Below are 18,414 nucleotides of genomic sequence, written 5' to 3' on the forward strand. Positions count from 1 at the left end.
CATTTACAAAAGTAAAGAACAAAAGTCAACTATTACCTTTCACCAATACGAATCAAGAGTATTTTTATCCGACTTTGTATCCTTGTAGCCAGAAATTCACAATTACATCTCAACAAAAGTTCAATTCAGGAAAAACGTTTATGGAGAGTTTACATTCCATTAACTAAATTAATGGATTATTTTAAAATATTGAAGAGTAGGAGTTAGATATGGAGAATGCAGACGTCTATTTTAGAGAAGAAATGGCTGAACAGTGGATTTCCTGGAAAGACTGGTTGTCAGAGACATTGAATTTAAAAAAAAATATGAAACTAGGAGGAACATGATGTATGAAAATGCCCTGAAGAAATCTATATACAATATTATAACAAATATAGTTGATAAATTATAAATCAACCCAGAAAGTTCAATTAGTTTACTACTTTGGTTACTTAATACTTGTGAATGAATCTCTGAAACTTTTGTTGAAGACAACCAAGAGGTCCACCAAAAACTTGGTATTGTTTCTTCACAGTAGTTTGTAGGACTGAAAAGTCTATCAGACTTAAGTGACAACTAAAAGATACGTTGTGTGACATACTGCACATCAATGTTAATATTGTACGTCTAAAATGGATGCAACATTCTGATTGGCAGTTATTACTATATCATGTTCAAAAATCACGTTATTTTAGAGAAGAAATGGCTGAACAGTAGATTTCCGGGAAAGACTGGTTGTCAGAGACATTGAATTTAAAGAAAAATGTGAAACTAGGAGGAACATGATGTATGAAAATGGCCTGAAGAAATCTATATACAATATTATAAAAAATATAGTTGATAAATTATAAATCAACTCAGAAAGTTCAGTTAGTTTACTACTTTGGTTAATACTTGTGGATGAATCTCTGACACTTTTGTTGAAGTAACCAAGAGGTCCATCAAAAACTTGGTATTGTCTCTTCGGAGTAGTTTGTAGGACTGAAAAGTGTATCAGACTTAAGTGACAACTAAAAGATACGTTGTGTGACATACTGCACATCAATGTTAATATTGTACGTCTAAAATGGATGCAACATACTGATTGGCAGTTATTACCATATCATGTTCAAAAATCACGTTATTTCATGTTTTGCATCTTGTGGAAAAGAAAAGACATTTTCATTTCATATCTAAATGTAGACAGCATACATTCTAGATGTATGAAAAAGTATGTGTTTTTGTTAATTTTCCTCGAAGAAATACCATACATAAAAGACAATCAGAATTTTAAACAATTATAGAAAATGGGAGAGTATAATACTGGCAACACTTTAGAAGTATCAGAACATATTTACAGTAGTTAACAGATATTAAAAATGCTGTTAACAATAACAAAATTCTTTTAAGTACATAAGTGACATTTGTATTACCCAATTATTACATTAGTGTTATTGGTCTTTAAAGCTTAACTACTTTATTTATCCCCATCCAACGCTAATAGTGAAGTATACTATAAAAGTTATATCTTGATAAAACAAAGTTAACATTTTAATATGAGTATTAGTAAAAGTTTTGACTCCAGGGACAAAAAGCATGGGTGAAAATTTACAACTAAAGTTAGTTAGATCGTGAACTATCGACTATGTTGCCAAATACTCCGTGTAAAATGTTAATTATCACAATGTAAGACATCACAGACGCCGTCCAAGCTGTCAATGAATGTTCGTCTCGTGAAATAAATGCATTTTATAATGTTCCCAACACCACTATATAATGTTCATATTTTATTTCAAAACTGTGACTCACCAGCTGCGACGACTTGAAAGACACATGGCGTGATCTGGTGTCCGACAGCGTTCTGCGCCCAGCAGGACAACGATCCGTAATCCAGTTCGGTGACGGGGGTGTACCTCAGCACGCTCACCGTCCCGTTAGAGGTCTTGGCGTACCTTTCGGCCGCAACGTCTAGAGTTTCGCCTGAATTATTGAACTTCCAGCGGTACGAGCGTGCAGGCGGATCGGACTCGATTTCGCACACGATGTCCACTGATTCGCCACGCGATGCACCCACTACCACCACCCTCTCGTACTTGCAGGTCGGGGCATCTGAAACAAATTTAATTAAGATTGTTAGTTGTTTTGAATATTCTATTTGTATGTCGAGACAAGGGTTGTAGCGGGTATACGGTTTTCGGTATATTCGACTAATTATTTTAAGGTTAGCATATTTATCGAAACATAATAATAAAATAAGGGTAAATTGTGTAATTTTTTATTCATACATTTTTAATAATATAATTTTAATGTAAAAATTAATTTCTAAAAAATAATAAAAATTCTGAAACAAATATTATATGATTAAAAAATAGTTTCTAAAAAATATCTCTTCTGAAATATCCGATACTGCAGCTATGTGAGGTATGGATAAATTGATGATTTTGACACTCTTTCACTAGATAAACACATCGATAGTGGTCTGACATCATTGTGTCCTTATCAGAAGACATTATGTACAGTTTTTCTAATATATTCTTTTATCTTTGTCGAATTGACTGTGATGGCCATTTCATCACATAAATTCAAGTAAAATCTGTTGTGTGGAGAATTAATAGAATAATTTGTGGAACATTTATGACATTTATAAAATATAGAATTTTCTTAAATTTTGACAAAAATACAGGGGGTTATGTTATTCAGCTCTTTTCCATAGATAAAGATCATAATATTTTTCAACAAAATTTGTTAAAAAATTCAAAAGTTGTAAATATTTTTTTCCTAAATGTGGTGGAAAAATTTTCAATACAACTCAATGTTTAATGACATAAAAATCTAAGAAACAGTTCTTGTAAGTCATCAGTATAAAACATTCTGAAAATAACCCAGTGAATAATCCATACATAATGAATGTATATCACTAAAACAGTAATATTTGTACATTATTGAATACTAATATTAAATTTTGAAAGACATTGTAAAGGAACTATCAGTTTTTGTTTAGTTTTTTATTGATTTCAGCTCGTTTGGTTTAATATAGCGATTCAGTTGGTTTCATACAGTTAAAGTGAATCCACTAATATCTCGAGTAAGAAGACGTCGAGGGTTCGTCATTCAACCCCATTTGAACGGGGACGAATTATTGGGCTTAGGTAAGGCGGTCTTTCTATCAGAGAAATGACTAGGAGAGTTAATCGATGTATCTACTGTGGTTTGAGTAGTAGTGTATATGGTCTGTAGAAACACGATGAGGTCGAGGCAAAAGCTTTCAATGACTAAGATAACCTTAAGACATGGCCATATGTCGACAAATCATACTTGCCACAATCCAATGGCCAATTCAATATACTTCGTATCAAGATTTTATGTATCCGCAGTTACCTACCACCCGCATTTGGTAGTTTCATTATTCATGGTTTTGCTTAAGGATGATGGACGTTATAAATATTATATTGCACATATTTCAATAAGATGTTTAGAACAGGCAAATATTATGTTTTTGCCTTGGTCAGTTCGTTATCCCGATTTATACCCTATTGAACACAAATATAGTAGAAGAATAATAAAATAATTTTCAAAAGCCTGAGATCCTAGAACAATTAAGGCATGAAATTTAAGTAATATGGAAATCTCAGGAATAATATGTGAATATGTCCAATACAAGTGGTTAAGTGTGTAAATTTGCTACTTCCTATTTAATAAAATATTATTTTAGTTATTATTAACTAGGTATACCAGATTTGACTAATTATTATTTATGGGATAAAATTATTTAGTCATTTTACTAGAATTAGGTTTATAATCAATATCATTAAATAATAAATATTCGAGTGGCAGAGAATCTTGTCTGGCATCCATTATCCGGTATTTCATTGAAACTGAGATTGTGCCTCAACTTGAGATGTACAGATGGCAGCGTGAGACGCATTCAGGGCATAGACAACTAAAAAGCTGTAAAGATATCATGGTTGCATACCGTAAACCATCGATGTGTCTAATTAAAAATGCGCTTGTTTTGTGCCCCGTAAGATATTGCCACGTTTCAGCGTCTCGTTGATAAATTTTTCAATTAAAGTGAATGATGGCGGCGATAATTAGTTGTGTTGCGGCGACGGCGACGGCGGTTGCGATATTGTCGTTGCAGCCGCTCCGGATAAATTGCCCGGCGATTAGACGCATCTTTTGTGTGAAGGCGGAGCGGGAGGCGCGCCGATACACATTCAATTTGCGAAGTTCGACGAATATGAAAACGTCTAACGCACGACGGGAACAAATTGCGACATTAACCATAAATCGGGCGGCCCGGCTCCGCGCTCTCCATATATTAACACGCCGCTTCTAGATTACTTTTTGAATATTAAGACCGGATGGAGTGAGTGGGGGGCGCAACGGCGCCCGCGCCGCCCGCACCGTCCTGTAAATCATTCAGCCAAATAGTTATTTCCCCCAGAACGTCGACTTGTAATGCATTATTGCCCGGCGAATTTATAACGCAGTCGCCCCGTCGGTCGGCGGCTTCAAAAATTTATGTATTTCGCGCGGGGCGCAATAAAAGGCCGCCTCTTTCGTCGGCTTTATTCGACGGATTGCCGCACTCGATTTAAAACACACTTCGCGTACGAAATTGATACATAAAATTACAATATACTCCTACGCTCCGGGTCGCGTCTGGGCGGTGTGCCGCGGTGACGCCCGGGGGCTTCGTCTTGTCGATGTCTTCGTCTGCTTAGTCGCACCGACGCCTTTTAAACAGCTTGTCTTCATACATTGTTTAGAGCACCTACGTTCGCACATATCATATGATCTTGAAATATCCAGAAATGCAAAATATTAAAATTGAACATTTAAAAAAATTTTAATATTCACATTTTTTATACTTAATAGGAAAAATCTTGAAAATTTTGGAAAAATTATTCATAATTCAAATATCATACGTTTATTAAAACTATAAATCATGCCCGCAATCATTTTAAACTATCTATAAATTTACAATTTTTACAGATAAGATCTAATTAATTGAAATCCCTCATTATATAATATTGTTTTAATCTGGAAATTGAATTAAAAATATTATTAAAACTATAGATAATGTGCACAATCGTTTCAAACAATTCAGTCTTTACAAACTCAGTTAGTTAATAAAAATTACCCATAATATTATACAGTAGGAAAAGCATTTGACCTATCTGAATTTAGAGACGTCATGCATGACAGAGACAGTAGAAGTGTATCCCATAGTGGGAGACTTACTGTCTCTATTGTACATGATGTCTCTTTCAGGATTCAAATAGTTCAAACTCTTTTCGTACACTATACCCATAAATATGTATATTAAAATTGTAGATAATGTGCACAATCTCATTAAACAATATAAATATTTTTACAAATTTACAATTAAATAATTAATTTCCTCAGAATATTAATATATTTCAAGGAAATTTCTTTTAGTAAAATTTATAAAAGTACATAAATAACATTTATTATTAGTAAATATTTATTATTATATGTTTATTAAAAGTATTGATAATGTGTACAATCATTTTAAATTATCTAAATATTTAAAATTTTTACACACAGTATATAAGTAATAATAATATTGTTAAAAAATCCACATTACATTAATAAAATCTGTTCATTATTCGAGTATCAGTAAATTTCAGTAATTATATATTTGTTAACATTATGTATAATGTGCAAAATAATGTTAAATATTGTAGACATTCAGAATTTTTGCAAATTAATAACCAAATAATTGAAATTTCTCATAATATTAATATTATACAAATATATTATGTTGATTAAAACAATAGATAATGTGTAAATTTACTTTAAATCATGTAAATATTCACATATTTAACATTGACTTAATTAAACTAATTAATTAAAATTCTACATAACATTAATATAGTCCAAGAATGTTTTTTAGTAAAAATTTCCTACACAAATTTTATACACAATTTTTTTCGTCCGTAACATTAATATCAGCAAAACATTTGAACCAACTTATTGGTTTTCTTTAACTTGTATATACGTTAAAAACCCAATATTTTCATATAATACATCAATAAAATTCATATTTCTGTCCGTACATTCACAATCAGTATAAATAATATTTTATCACTGTTAGAAGTTTCACGAGTTTTTCCGTGGGGAGTACGTTGTTAGTAAATGCGAGTTATTTCATTTTAGCCGAATGTAACTCTAAAATAAACATTTTCTATTAAACTTAATGTATTTTAATATTAATTATGACATAAATGCGGTTTTAATTAAATTTCTCACGTGAAGGTGAATTTATAAAATACATATATGGTAAATTTCATAAATTAAAGTCAGTTGTTTATTTTAATGTTTTTTTATTTAATTTTAGTCGTTAATAGAAAATATAAATTGCAATTAAGTTGTCAATTTAAAGTCAACATATAAAAAACTAATTATCACTCTGACGTTACAAATTAAGAACTCGTATTTAATCGAAATGTTATAATAAAACAATTATTCTAACATAATTTATTGCAATAAAACATGTACTTTGGTGGCTTTATTTGAAACACGTGTCACCCAGCATAAAATGGTTTTCATATAAAAAGCATGAATTAGTTTTACAATTTACTTTTTACAATGGGTAACCTAGATTAGTACCAAAAAGGATGGTTAGTGAGTAATTACATAACGTGCCTGATCGATATATATTTTGTTATAAATTCAATCGCTTCAATTGGATGAAAACTGTCCGAGTTACAGCTGATAAAATTTCATATTCTACGCAATTTTTGCTGATTTTCAACCATTTTCATCATTTGAATAGCTTTTTCCTGCAATAAATTGCTCGAATATTTTTAATCGATAGTTTATTCAATTATATACATTTCAAGGACTAGCAAATCCAAGATTTGATTGAACATAAATTGGTTATGATAGAACTTGCCATTCACTCTGCTCTTCTAATTTAAGTAAAATCATAAATTGGAGTACACAATTTTTTCGATATTTGAGTGGCACATTGGAAAAAATTAATTTTGATGTTAACTGGAGTTCTATTATTTCCCAATTAATCCATTAATTTAAAAGAATTTAAATTTATCAGTTAATAAACTCAATATAGAAAACCTTTTAATATACATGATAATTAATAACTTAATTTTACCTCAATTATATTACTCATTTTATGAGAAAATCTTAGGGAATTAATTTATTATAAGATCTCAAGTGAGAAAGTACGTTAATACTGATGTACCACAGGGTTCAATATTGGGACCATTATTATTTGGGCTCTGAATTAATGATATAAATAAGTGTGATCTTGCCAACTTATTTTTTAAGCGGATCACATATCTGTATAAATAATGAATCCAGAGAGAAGAATTGATGAAAGATACTGAAAAAACAAAACGTAATGTCATGGAAGTGGTTCTGTAATCGTGCAATCGAATGTCTTTGAACTAAGATAAAAGACAACAGATGGTGTTTTCTTGAATAATAAGTAATATATTCAATGAGCCAATCAAATTTTTAGGGGTCCCATCGTAAAGTAAAATGTCTTAGGACAAATATATTAACCAAATACGTGGGAAACTAGATAAAGGTGTGTTTCTGATAAGAAATTTGATGTGTTTTTGTGAATTAAAGGTATATTTTGAAGAGAATACTTTCCATTCAACGTAGAGTTCTAAGATATCTCTTAAATTTAAAGGCATAATCTTTTAATTGTTCGATCTATGTATGTTTACCAGTGTTTAGTTTATATAATGGATAATTTTAATCAACATGATAAGTTCAAAATTTTTACAAAAGTAGGTAGTATGGTCTTAGTTTTTTAATAACTTTACCACTGAAACTGTGGATGAACCCCTTTTAAATTTTTATTGAACAAGGAGTATTCATCTATATAATGGATTTTTGACTAATAACAATGTTATTCAGTCTAGTAATGTATAGTATTTGAATTTATAAACTTTTTTATTATTCTAATGATTTGATTATATATATTTGTCTTTGTCGTCATAAACAATTTGTATTGTATTGACACTAATAAATATTATCATTATTATTGTAATAAAATATGTAATTGATTACACGGTCATTTATAAATAAAGGTTTACAAGTAGAAAAAACCATGAATTAATTATAATTTGCCTTTTACAGTTTATAAACATTTGAAATATAAAGGAATTACACCTGATCAAGGCTCGAAAATGCCAACAAGAACGGCTTAATCAGTGATTCGACAAATTTATTGACATAGTCGCATTCGCATTCTCCCCCATTGATTTGCACAGTTTACCAATTTCGGTCTGTTTTTATAAGACCGAGAAAACGAACAGGGTTTTTTTATCGGTCCCGATAAGCCGCTTTGACCGATTTAATTGTCCCAGTCGCCAATCCTATTAGAATTAGCGCACGTTCGGTGTGTTTTTTCTTCGCTGATTGGATTTATTCAAAACGGCACCAGCCGCTGATTGAGCATAAGAGGGCGCCGAGTCCGGCTAAGTGACTGTTTTGATTTTTGTCCCGCACCCCCTACGCCGTCACTCGTGAATGCGAATGTGTGTTCTTTATGGACGTTATCCCGAATTTGGCCTTTGTGTGTTTGTGTCCGGGACTAATCAACGCAAACATAACGCCCCGGTAAACATTTCGGTCCCGTTGCCCATTCTACCAATTTAAATCGAACAAATCCGGTGGAAAATAAAGAAAAATCCCGGTCGGTTGTCATGACAGTTAAACAACGCCGGGACACGGTGGTGCCTTTTTATTAAGACGAAATTACTCGGAAGGGGGGGACCTCCGAGGACGACGTTTGAATTATTCAGACGTCTCAAACAATTCAATGATGCATAAACTGTATTTAAATAGATATAATGCAAAGCCAACTTTCCGAACTATCCATTTTGGATTGTGTTCTAGACGCGAGTCGATTAATATAAATTAGACGGATGTTTTGGAATCGGGGATGAACGATACGGATCTGTTCTCTCTGCGCTCTCGGTCGGATATCCACGAAGCGGCGCAACAATTAAGTCATCCGAACAATTTGCCTCCAAACTACTCTCGATTAATTATGGGGTTTTTGTGTTGTGCGACGCCCGCAACACACTGTTTCGCTGCGCCGGATGTCTCTCTACCCCCTCGGTTGTAGTTGATATTTCTAATTTTATAACTATGCCGGGATGTTCAATATTTCTTTGCTCACGCCAATTTACCCCGTTCGCAACACACACACTAACACACACACACGACACAATGGTTAAGATTATCTTTCCCGGAACATTGGCACAATTAAACGTGGACCATGAAATTGTGTGTATGGGCTGTGCAATAACCGACGTTTCGTGGGGACGAAAAGACGAGGACACGCCGTTAACGAGCACATCAAGACCTAAGCAAGCATTTAAAGGGGGGACCCCCGTTTGAATTGCAAATCGCTCTCAATTAACTGGCTTTATTTATAATTTCGCCGATTGCTCCACAGCTTCGCTCTGATTGAATGATGCTGTTCAAAAATTTCACAGTAATTAGGTCGGACGGAATCATTTTTCATAAAGGGGGGGAAATTGAATTACTGACATTTGTAACGTGATTTCAACTTACACAGCACGGCAATACATATTCCAATTGAAAATATAATTACCCGCAATCTGTTTAAACTGGGATGCTAAAAATATTTCATAAAATTCATGAAGCTCATTTCAATTATGGAAACACAACGTTATATGACTTTATCTCTTTGTAGCCGGAAGTCGTAAATGCTATATATGAAATGTACAATTAGACTTGTTAATTCCGTTCACATTTATAAATGTTTAGCACAGCATAAATTAACGGGACACTTGTACAAAGTCCCCCTTTCGGGCGCGTCTCGAAAACAATAAAAAGGTGCGGTTGTCGTTAACGTCCGTCGCCGATGCTAATGTTTTTTGCATTGCGCTGTTTACACCTGCACTCCGTCCCGCCGGTTTTTTTTCTCTCTCTCCCTATCCTCTTCGCGTCCCTACCACCCTCCAGTCCAGTTTTTGCCGGTCCAAATCCAGGTGCTAACCTGTCCGAAATGCAAATCCGCACGTCCCGGAATATTTATAAGATGCAGCGTGTTTTATTTAGTGGCGGAATTATCCGAGGCGGAGGGGCTAGGGGGCGTGTATGACGAAAGTACCGAGCCCGGTCACGACGATACATCACCGACGTCCTGACACCGGACCGTCGCGACGCACGCTGTGCCCGCTCCTCCGTTTTAGGTTCTCCTCTTTGTTCTGTTCATGTAATTCCATTCGGAACTGGTTTCGCAAAATTTATTTGGAGGAGACAAACATAAACAAGCGAAGTTCGGGTTTATGACCCCCTTAATTTTTACTTACTGTTATATTTAAGTGTTAGCTAAGAAGTATGTGTTTGCGGTGTAGGCCATTTAAGATGGATGATTTTTGTTATCTTTTTAGATACAACTCGAATTTACTGCTGCTGAAGTACAAAAATGGGCAATAACAAATTATATTTTCTGTATTATTAGACGAACATCTTCTGTATCATTTTTATAAAATCGAAATATTGGAAATATTGATAGAGACATTTTTGTAGGAAAAAATAAGTTCAGAATTTAGTAACATATTTCAAAAGAGGTTTTTTCTTATTTTTTTTTTTTCTTTAAAATATTTAAGAGAATAATCACCATTATAATAATATATTGAATTTTTTGTACCAATTTCTATATATAAAATCATACGACGTTAAAAATTAAACCTTAGTTATAACTTCCTCATCATAATTATACCCTTTATTCTGTAAAAAATTGGATGGTAATAAAATAAATAATAGTCACATAGAGATATGTGGCATATTCAGTACCAAAAGTAAAGCAATAAATATATTTTAAATAAAAACATATACGAATAGGATGTTATCAGAGGGATCATATTTTAGTCAGATAATGTACCTCCAACTTTATTGCTATCACATTTAAATATAATCCTTTTTTATAAAGTCTTTAGTAGTTGATGCATACGGTGGTTAGTTAATTCTAATTAAGGTTAGATTAAAACGCCTGCAAGATGAGCCTTGTTGAATGATCTTAAAAATCTTATTGTTTCCAAGTACAGATCGGGATTTAAATAAGTACTGAGTCAGAACAATTCGAGCTTCTTACATCAGAGGTACTGTACCAGTAATTCCTAAACCTAGACGGCCGAAAAAAAACCAACAATATTGACGATCGGAGGATTGTAAGAGTACCCAAATATGATTCGAATAAAACTACCGAAGGTTTTGATACTAAATATTCAAATTTGGAGGTATATTACAGTACTATAAGGCGTAGACTAAGGGAAAATAATTTAAATGGAAGAAAACTCGCCAAAAAATCCTTCATTGATTGATTGAGATTGTCAACCTTGTTTCTCCCATGAAAAGAAGATGTCAAGAGGTAATAAAAGATAATGGATATGCTATTAAATACTTATAAAAATGTCTAGGTATTTTATTTTGTTGCAATATTTTTGTTTCCTTGTTTTATTTTATAATATATATTTTATAATATTAAAAATAAATTTGTTGTTATGACTGGTACTGCATGTTGTATAAGTAGAACTTCTCATTTAACGTTTTGAAGCTTAACTTGAGACTTTAATGCTGTGTGTGGTTTTGCTGTTGACCAAAGAAGCTTGTCTTTCGTTAGGACGGATAAAACAAATTTAAAATGGGATACACTTCATCCAATAATATCGTTACTAATGAAGTACATTAGAAACATATAGTAAAAGTTCTTTATTCGCGGGTTATATGTTCCGTAAATATGCGAATAAAGAAACCGTGAATATGGAATGGTAATTTATATGGGATTATAGGGGATACGTTCCTAGGTGACAAAATAAAAAACAAATATATAAAAAAATCGATTCAATTGAAGTTTTTTATTGATTAATTATTATCTTCAGTCTTACTGTATCTTATCCTAATTTGAATATTTTAATTACGCATCCACCATTTTTACAACTGTAGTTAAAATGGCGAATGCGCAACACATCCAATAATTAGTTACTATTAAACAAATTCTAAGAATAAGTTGATTATATTAATTTATTTTATGCATTGTTATATTCATAACATATAACAGGTACTATTTAAATTTTTTTAATTAATCAGTAAAGTAACCTTTAGAATACTATAAAAAATATGATTTTGATGTTTAATATATGTTTAAATATCGTGAATGGGCAAACAAATTATATAAATACAACTACATCCAAAAGGCAATTAATTTTATGTTTTCAAATATCTTATCCTAATTCATTTGAATATTTTAATTAAGTTTTTTGTTTCGCATCCACCATTTTTACGACTGTTGTTAAAAATGGCGGATGCGCAACAAATCCAATAATTAGTTACTATTAAATAAATTCTAAGAATAAGTTGATTATATTAAAAGTAATTTATTTTATGTATTGTTAGATTCATTTTTAACAGGTACTATTTAAATTTTTTTAATTAATCAGTAAAGTAACCTTTAGAATACTATAAAAAATATGATTTTGATGTTTAATATATGTTTAAATATCGTGAATGGGCAAACAAATTATATAAATACAACTACATCCAAAAGGCAATTAATTTTATGTTTTCAAATATCTTATCCTAATTCATTTGAATATTTTAATTAAGTTTTTTGTTTCGCATCCACCATTTTTATGACTGTTGTTAAAAATGGCGGATGCGCAACAAATCCAATAATTAGTTACTATTAAATAAATTCTAAGAATAAGTTGATTATATTAAAAGTAATTTATTTTATGTATTGTTAGATTAATTTTTAACAGGTACTATTTAAATTTTTTTAATTAATCAGTAAAGTAACCTTTAGAATACTATAAAAAATATGATTTTGATGTTTAATATATGTTTAAATATCGTGAATGGGCAAACAAATTATATAAATACAACTACATCCAAAAGGCAATTAATTTTATGTTTTCAAATATCTTATCTTAATTTATTTGAATATTTTAATTAAGTTTTTTGTTTCGCATCCACCATTTTTACAACTGTTGTTAAAAATGGCGAATGCGCAACAAATCTAATAATTAGTTACTATTAAACAAATTCTAAGAATAAGTTGATTATATTAAAAGTAATTTATTTTATACGCTGTTAGATCCATTTTTAACAGGTACTATTTAATTTTTTTTAATTAATCAGTAAAGTAACCTTTATACTAAATACTGTAAAAAATATTATGATATTAGTCGCGAATACAGAAATTGGGTCGCATTTTTTTAATCCGCGAATAGTGAAAACGCCGCGTAAGGAGCTTTTACTGTAATTTTAATTATTTCATTTAAAATTTTCATATACAGTTTTGCACGTAGCAAAACTGACTAGGAACAGGTACATCTTGTTTAATTAGATAGTGCTCCGTGTGCATCCTAAACATGCAATTGCTGTGAGTGGAGGTATTTGCATTTGGCATCTACCGAAATCAAGATGAGAACTAGCTTCAAATTTACGGACATTCTTTGGATCTGTTTTGGAGCTACATCGGCGAGTTTCATCACTTCAATTCCAACTGTCCCTCCTGTTTCAGCTTTAACGTTTTCTTAGTTTCGTTTTTTTTCTATTCCAATTTTTATGCAATAAAATAATCACATTTAAAATCAACGATCCTTGGACCTGTTTTGGAGCTCCATCATCGAACTTCATCACATCATTTCCAACTGTTCCCCCTGTTCCAGCTTTAACTTTTTTTTAGTTTTCTTATTTTTTTATTCCAATTTGTATTCAATAAAATAATCACTATTAAAATCAACAATTTTACATGCTTAGTAAAAAATTCTAAATTCTTGGAACTGAACTAGACTTAGTTTTGGCTATCTTTTCAGGATTAAAAAGCTTATTTGGAACAAATTGGATAGTGACATAAATAATAACGTTTAAGATTTTTAACCTTTGATTTTCTAATGCGACATGTTGTTTCTGGTGTCCCAATAAGCTTGCCTGCAAGTTTTTCATGAACTTGGCCATTTTACGAGCAGTAGAAAGTTGCACTGATTGGATTAAGATTAAATAGTATTCTTCCGGGTTTCAACTCATTATCCAGTCCATCGAAATTTGTACGATAAATATAAAGTATATATGCGTTGCATGCAAGGAGATAATTGAATTATCAAACACATAATTTTGTTATCCTCATTTAATTTGTATGAAATCTATTTCTCCAACTTCTTTATGAAATTCATTGCATGAAGCCTCTTTCTAATTGTTAATTCATCGCAGTTTAATGACTAATCTATTTCCTAAAATGTTGCACAAGGCTTATATATGAGATTTCTATAATTTCTTTGTTGGAACAGGTTTTAGGACGATCTTGATGTTGTTTATCTTCAATACATTCACTGCCAGTTTTTAACCGACACAAGCTGCTAATAAAGAGAATTATAGTACTTGAATATAGCCATTTTTGGCCCAAATTATTTAAATACAATAGAGACAGAAAAATAAATAAATAAATGGCGCTTTAAGAAATATCATAAAAAGAGCATTCAAGAAATAAATACTGTTTAATATAAGAAGATTAAAATAAAATTTATTCAAATAAATCTTTTCTGATTCCTAATATTATTTACATTTAATTTCATAATTTAGTTAGTTTAATTGGTCAGAGAGTAATTCAGTTCAAAATATGGAGTTTGTAATTCTATCAGAGATTAATATTTTGTACAAAATTTCGTAAAAATAGAAGAGAAATAGTAAACTACAACTTGAGCAGTTCTTGCAGAAAGTATTTTTATGACGGTTTTTTATTTTCTACCTCCCCTAAAAATCGTATTATAAATAAAAAAGTTTTTCATTTTTTGACTGTGAAGAAATAAATATACAAATAACATATAGAAATCAATTTTTATGACATATTTTTATTTCTACCTTCCAAATCGGATTCTAATTAAAAAATGTATGAATGACTTTCCATCATGAATGGTTCAAACTGTATTTAAACTATCAATTAAGTACACGAATAAAATTAAAAGTTTTATTTTAATCCAAATAAATGCATTAATAGAATATTAATAACACATTAATTTTACATAAAACTCATATTTTGCATGTCGCTAAATCCTAAAGGGGCAAAGGGATTTCTGGATTTGCGTAATTAAAGAAATACAAAGGCCATAAAACTGGAAGCCGAACGACGAAATATACTTCATAAAACAGTTTTCCGAGCGTGCGACACAATTCTTGAGATTATCTCATTCGGGGCGGGAGTTAATTAGACGGTCCCGTGTTATTTTATCTGCCCGATCAAATCGTGTACAAGTGCATAAAATCCGGCGTTCGTGGCGGACCGTTAACGAGGCAAAACCGTCCTAAGCAAGCATTCGAATTGCAAATCACCGCTCGCGAAAATCGACCACAAATTAAACTGACGTGTGCAATATTCACCCGTTCCACGTGACCTTACGATCGGAATTTGCTGATAACACGAAAAAAATTGTTTACCCCCAGATTATCCGTCGATTTGTTTTTGTTTGTGCCCACTTGTAATTTCGTTTCGTTTTTAAATTGCCACTCGGCTCAGAAAGGCGGGCAAACAAAAGGCGTTCCACCGACGCGACAATACCAAAATGCTATGAAGTTTTGCGAAAAAAAAAAAAAACAAATATAAAAAAATAAAAAAAATTAATGAGTTTTTCACACGTATTAACGAACCGAGCTCGGGAGGAGGTGGCGTTCGCCAGAGATTCGCCTCTAAATAATAGATGAAACGGAGGCCCTTTGCAAAGCGGTTAGTCCATACGGTCTCGGGGAAAAAAGCCTTATCTCAGAGTGGAATCTGTCCGCGCGTCTAATCCGCCATTGATTTTTGCTGTCGTTTAGTGGTGCGGTCGTTGCTCGCTTTTTTTTGCTCTCGCGAAAAAATTGCGGAAAAAAGAATAATTCGTGTGTATGTGAGTGTGTGTGTGTAGGGGGTGCGAGGTGCGGGGTGTGGGTGGAGTAATTTCAGCACTCGCAGAATATTACCGGGCAGACCACTTGTTAATGGGATTATGCAATTCTCGGCGATGCGCCTTTTTACGATCGTTGCGGAATTAAACCGAAGAATCTCGTGCTGTTTAAACAGTAAACTTGGAATAATACACTGTGATAATAATCGTAATTTCGTTAGACGGATAAAAGAATACAAAGTGGGATACACTTCGGCCAACAATATCACCACTAATGAAGTGCAAAATAAATATGTTTTAAATCTAGAACGTAATTTTAACGGTATCATTTAAAATGCGGTTTAGTTTTGCACTTAGCAAAATTGACCAGATATAACTTGTTTAATTAGATAGTGCTCCTTGTGCCTCCTAAACATGCAATTGCTCTGAGCGAAGGCATTTGAATCGGGAATTTGCCGAAATCGAAACTAATTCCCGAAGCACGGACATCCTTGGATCTGTTTTTGTATCTGATCAAAGAGTTGCGGCGTTTCATGTCCAGCTGTCTCCGTTTCTGCTCCAACTTTTTCCCCGATCCGTTATTTTTTTGCGATACAAAGTTTATTAATTATAATGGTGAAAATTTCATTGAATGAATTTTCACCATTATAATCAACAAATTTTTACCAACGTTATATTGTACGTACTTACAAATTCAAAAGAATTCTGAATTGAAGAATAGATTAATCTCATTTATCATCATCTTCAGAATTAAATCGTTCTACATAATATCATGCCACGATAGAAAATTCTTAGAACTGAAGGAAAAATCAACTGTGACCTCCTCTTCAAACCAAAAAATATTAATAAAAATAATAATTTTAAATATAGTATAGTTTTGTAGGCAAAAGTGACTAGGTACAAATAGTTCAATTAGTTAGTGCTCTGTATGACTTTTAAACATGCAATTGCTGTGGGTGGAGTCATTTGCATTTGGAAATTGCTGTTCTAGTTTTAACTTTTTGTTAAAGGAACTGAAAGTAAAAATTAACTTTTTTTGATTTAATCTTCAGAATTAAACCATTTATTTAGTAAAAATTGGATGTTAATAAAAGCAGATAAAATTCACAAATACAAATATCTGGCATATATGATGGATGAGGAGAACTTCTCATTTAATAATAATATCTAAAGATTCCTTTGAGTCTCTAATGCGACATGTGGTCTTGCGTTGTCATGAAGAAGTCGAACGTATTTTATTTCGACTAAAGAAGCTTGTCTTTCGTTAGACGGATAAAATGATACAAAGTGGGACACACTTCAACCAACAATATCGTCACTAATGAAGTGCGAAATAAATATATTTTAAATCCGTATCGAAATTTTAACTATTTCATTTAAAATGTAGTCCAGTTTTGCACTTAGCAAAATTGACTAGATACAACTTGTTTAATTAGATAGTGCTCCGTGTGCCTCCTAAACATGCAATTGCTGTGAGTGGAGGCATTTGCATCGGGAATCTACCGAAATCGAAGCGAGAACTAATTTCCAATGCACGGACAATCCTTGGACCTGTTTTTGCGCCCCATCAACGAGTTTCGGCACTTCATTTCCAACTGTCCCCCGTTCCGGCTCTAACTTTTTGCTCCGCTTCGTTATTTTTTCGAATCGATGGTCGTTAGCATAATCGCACAATCAAAGGCGAATTAAGAGAGGAGGCGATCGGAGAAGTCGTCGAGATAAATATTTAGAGGGCGAACGGCACCTGGATAGACGTACCGACATCCCGGACATAAAATTACGGGTCGTAATTATTAAATCCATCAGGCAGACAAGCAGCAAGCAACCCGTTCTCGTTTTCTTTTTGCGCCCGACGCCGCTTTTAATTACCTTTAATGAAATAAAAGTCCGCCGTGGCGGCGGCACCGACGAAACCACGACTCGACATGAATATAAAACTACCGAAAAAAAATTAAAAAAAAAACGCTCTTGCCAACAAAACAAAGACAAATGGATACTCTTCGAGTCAAGTTCATTATTAACAGCCTCGTTTTACATACAAATTCATCTCGAGTGTGCTCCAACAGTGCCCTCATCGAAATCTCTGCTGAATTATAGATTCGTATATACAGATTTCAACATATTCATATATTTTTCTTTGATAAATGAAATATTTGTTTCGCATGTGTTTTGTAAAGGAATATTTCATTTTTATTGTCCAAATGTTGTGTGTTGTACGTATAAAAATCAACATTTTATTACAGTGTTGATATGCAAATTTCAGCGATGGGATTCAAATATATATGAACAAAAATATAATATTAATGCAATGTTCCATGGTTTAAAAAGTTAAATTTTTTAACAAATATTAACTTTTTAAATTTATCTTTTTCAATTAACATTAGTACTTTTTGCACATTATATATATTTTAATGTATGTAACAGTATAAATGCAATGCAACATTCAAACTATAAATTAACATTTTTACTGTTTGAATTAAAAGTTGTTTGTTAGTTAATTGTTTTTTGAAATTTACGTTTATTATTAGTGATG

At 32.1% G+C, this 18,414-nt stretch overlaps 1 protein-coding gene across 1 annotated transcript in view; it reads right to left on the bottom strand.

Moving 5' to 3' along the window:
• The window catches only part of LOC109595142 (neural cell adhesion molecule 2), a gene marked incomplete at its 5' end in the record, with an annotated part of 230,011 nt that overhangs the window by 38,318 nt on the left and 173,279 nt on the right, over positions 1–18,414 (bottom strand). The window contains one exon of the mRNA XM_049964147.1: positions 1,768–2,067. Coding sequence (XP_049820104.1) covers positions 1,768–2,067 — 300 coding nt within the window. The remainder of the gene's footprint in view (positions 1–1,767; positions 2,068–18,414) is intronic.

The sequence above is a fragment of the Aethina tumida genome, chromosome 1 (genome assembly GCF_024364675.1).
Source record: "Aethina tumida isolate Nest 87 chromosome 1, icAetTumi1.1, whole genome shotgun sequence".
NCBI classification, from domain to species: domain Eukaryota; kingdom Metazoa; phylum Arthropoda; class Insecta; order Coleoptera; family Nitidulidae; genus Aethina; species Aethina tumida.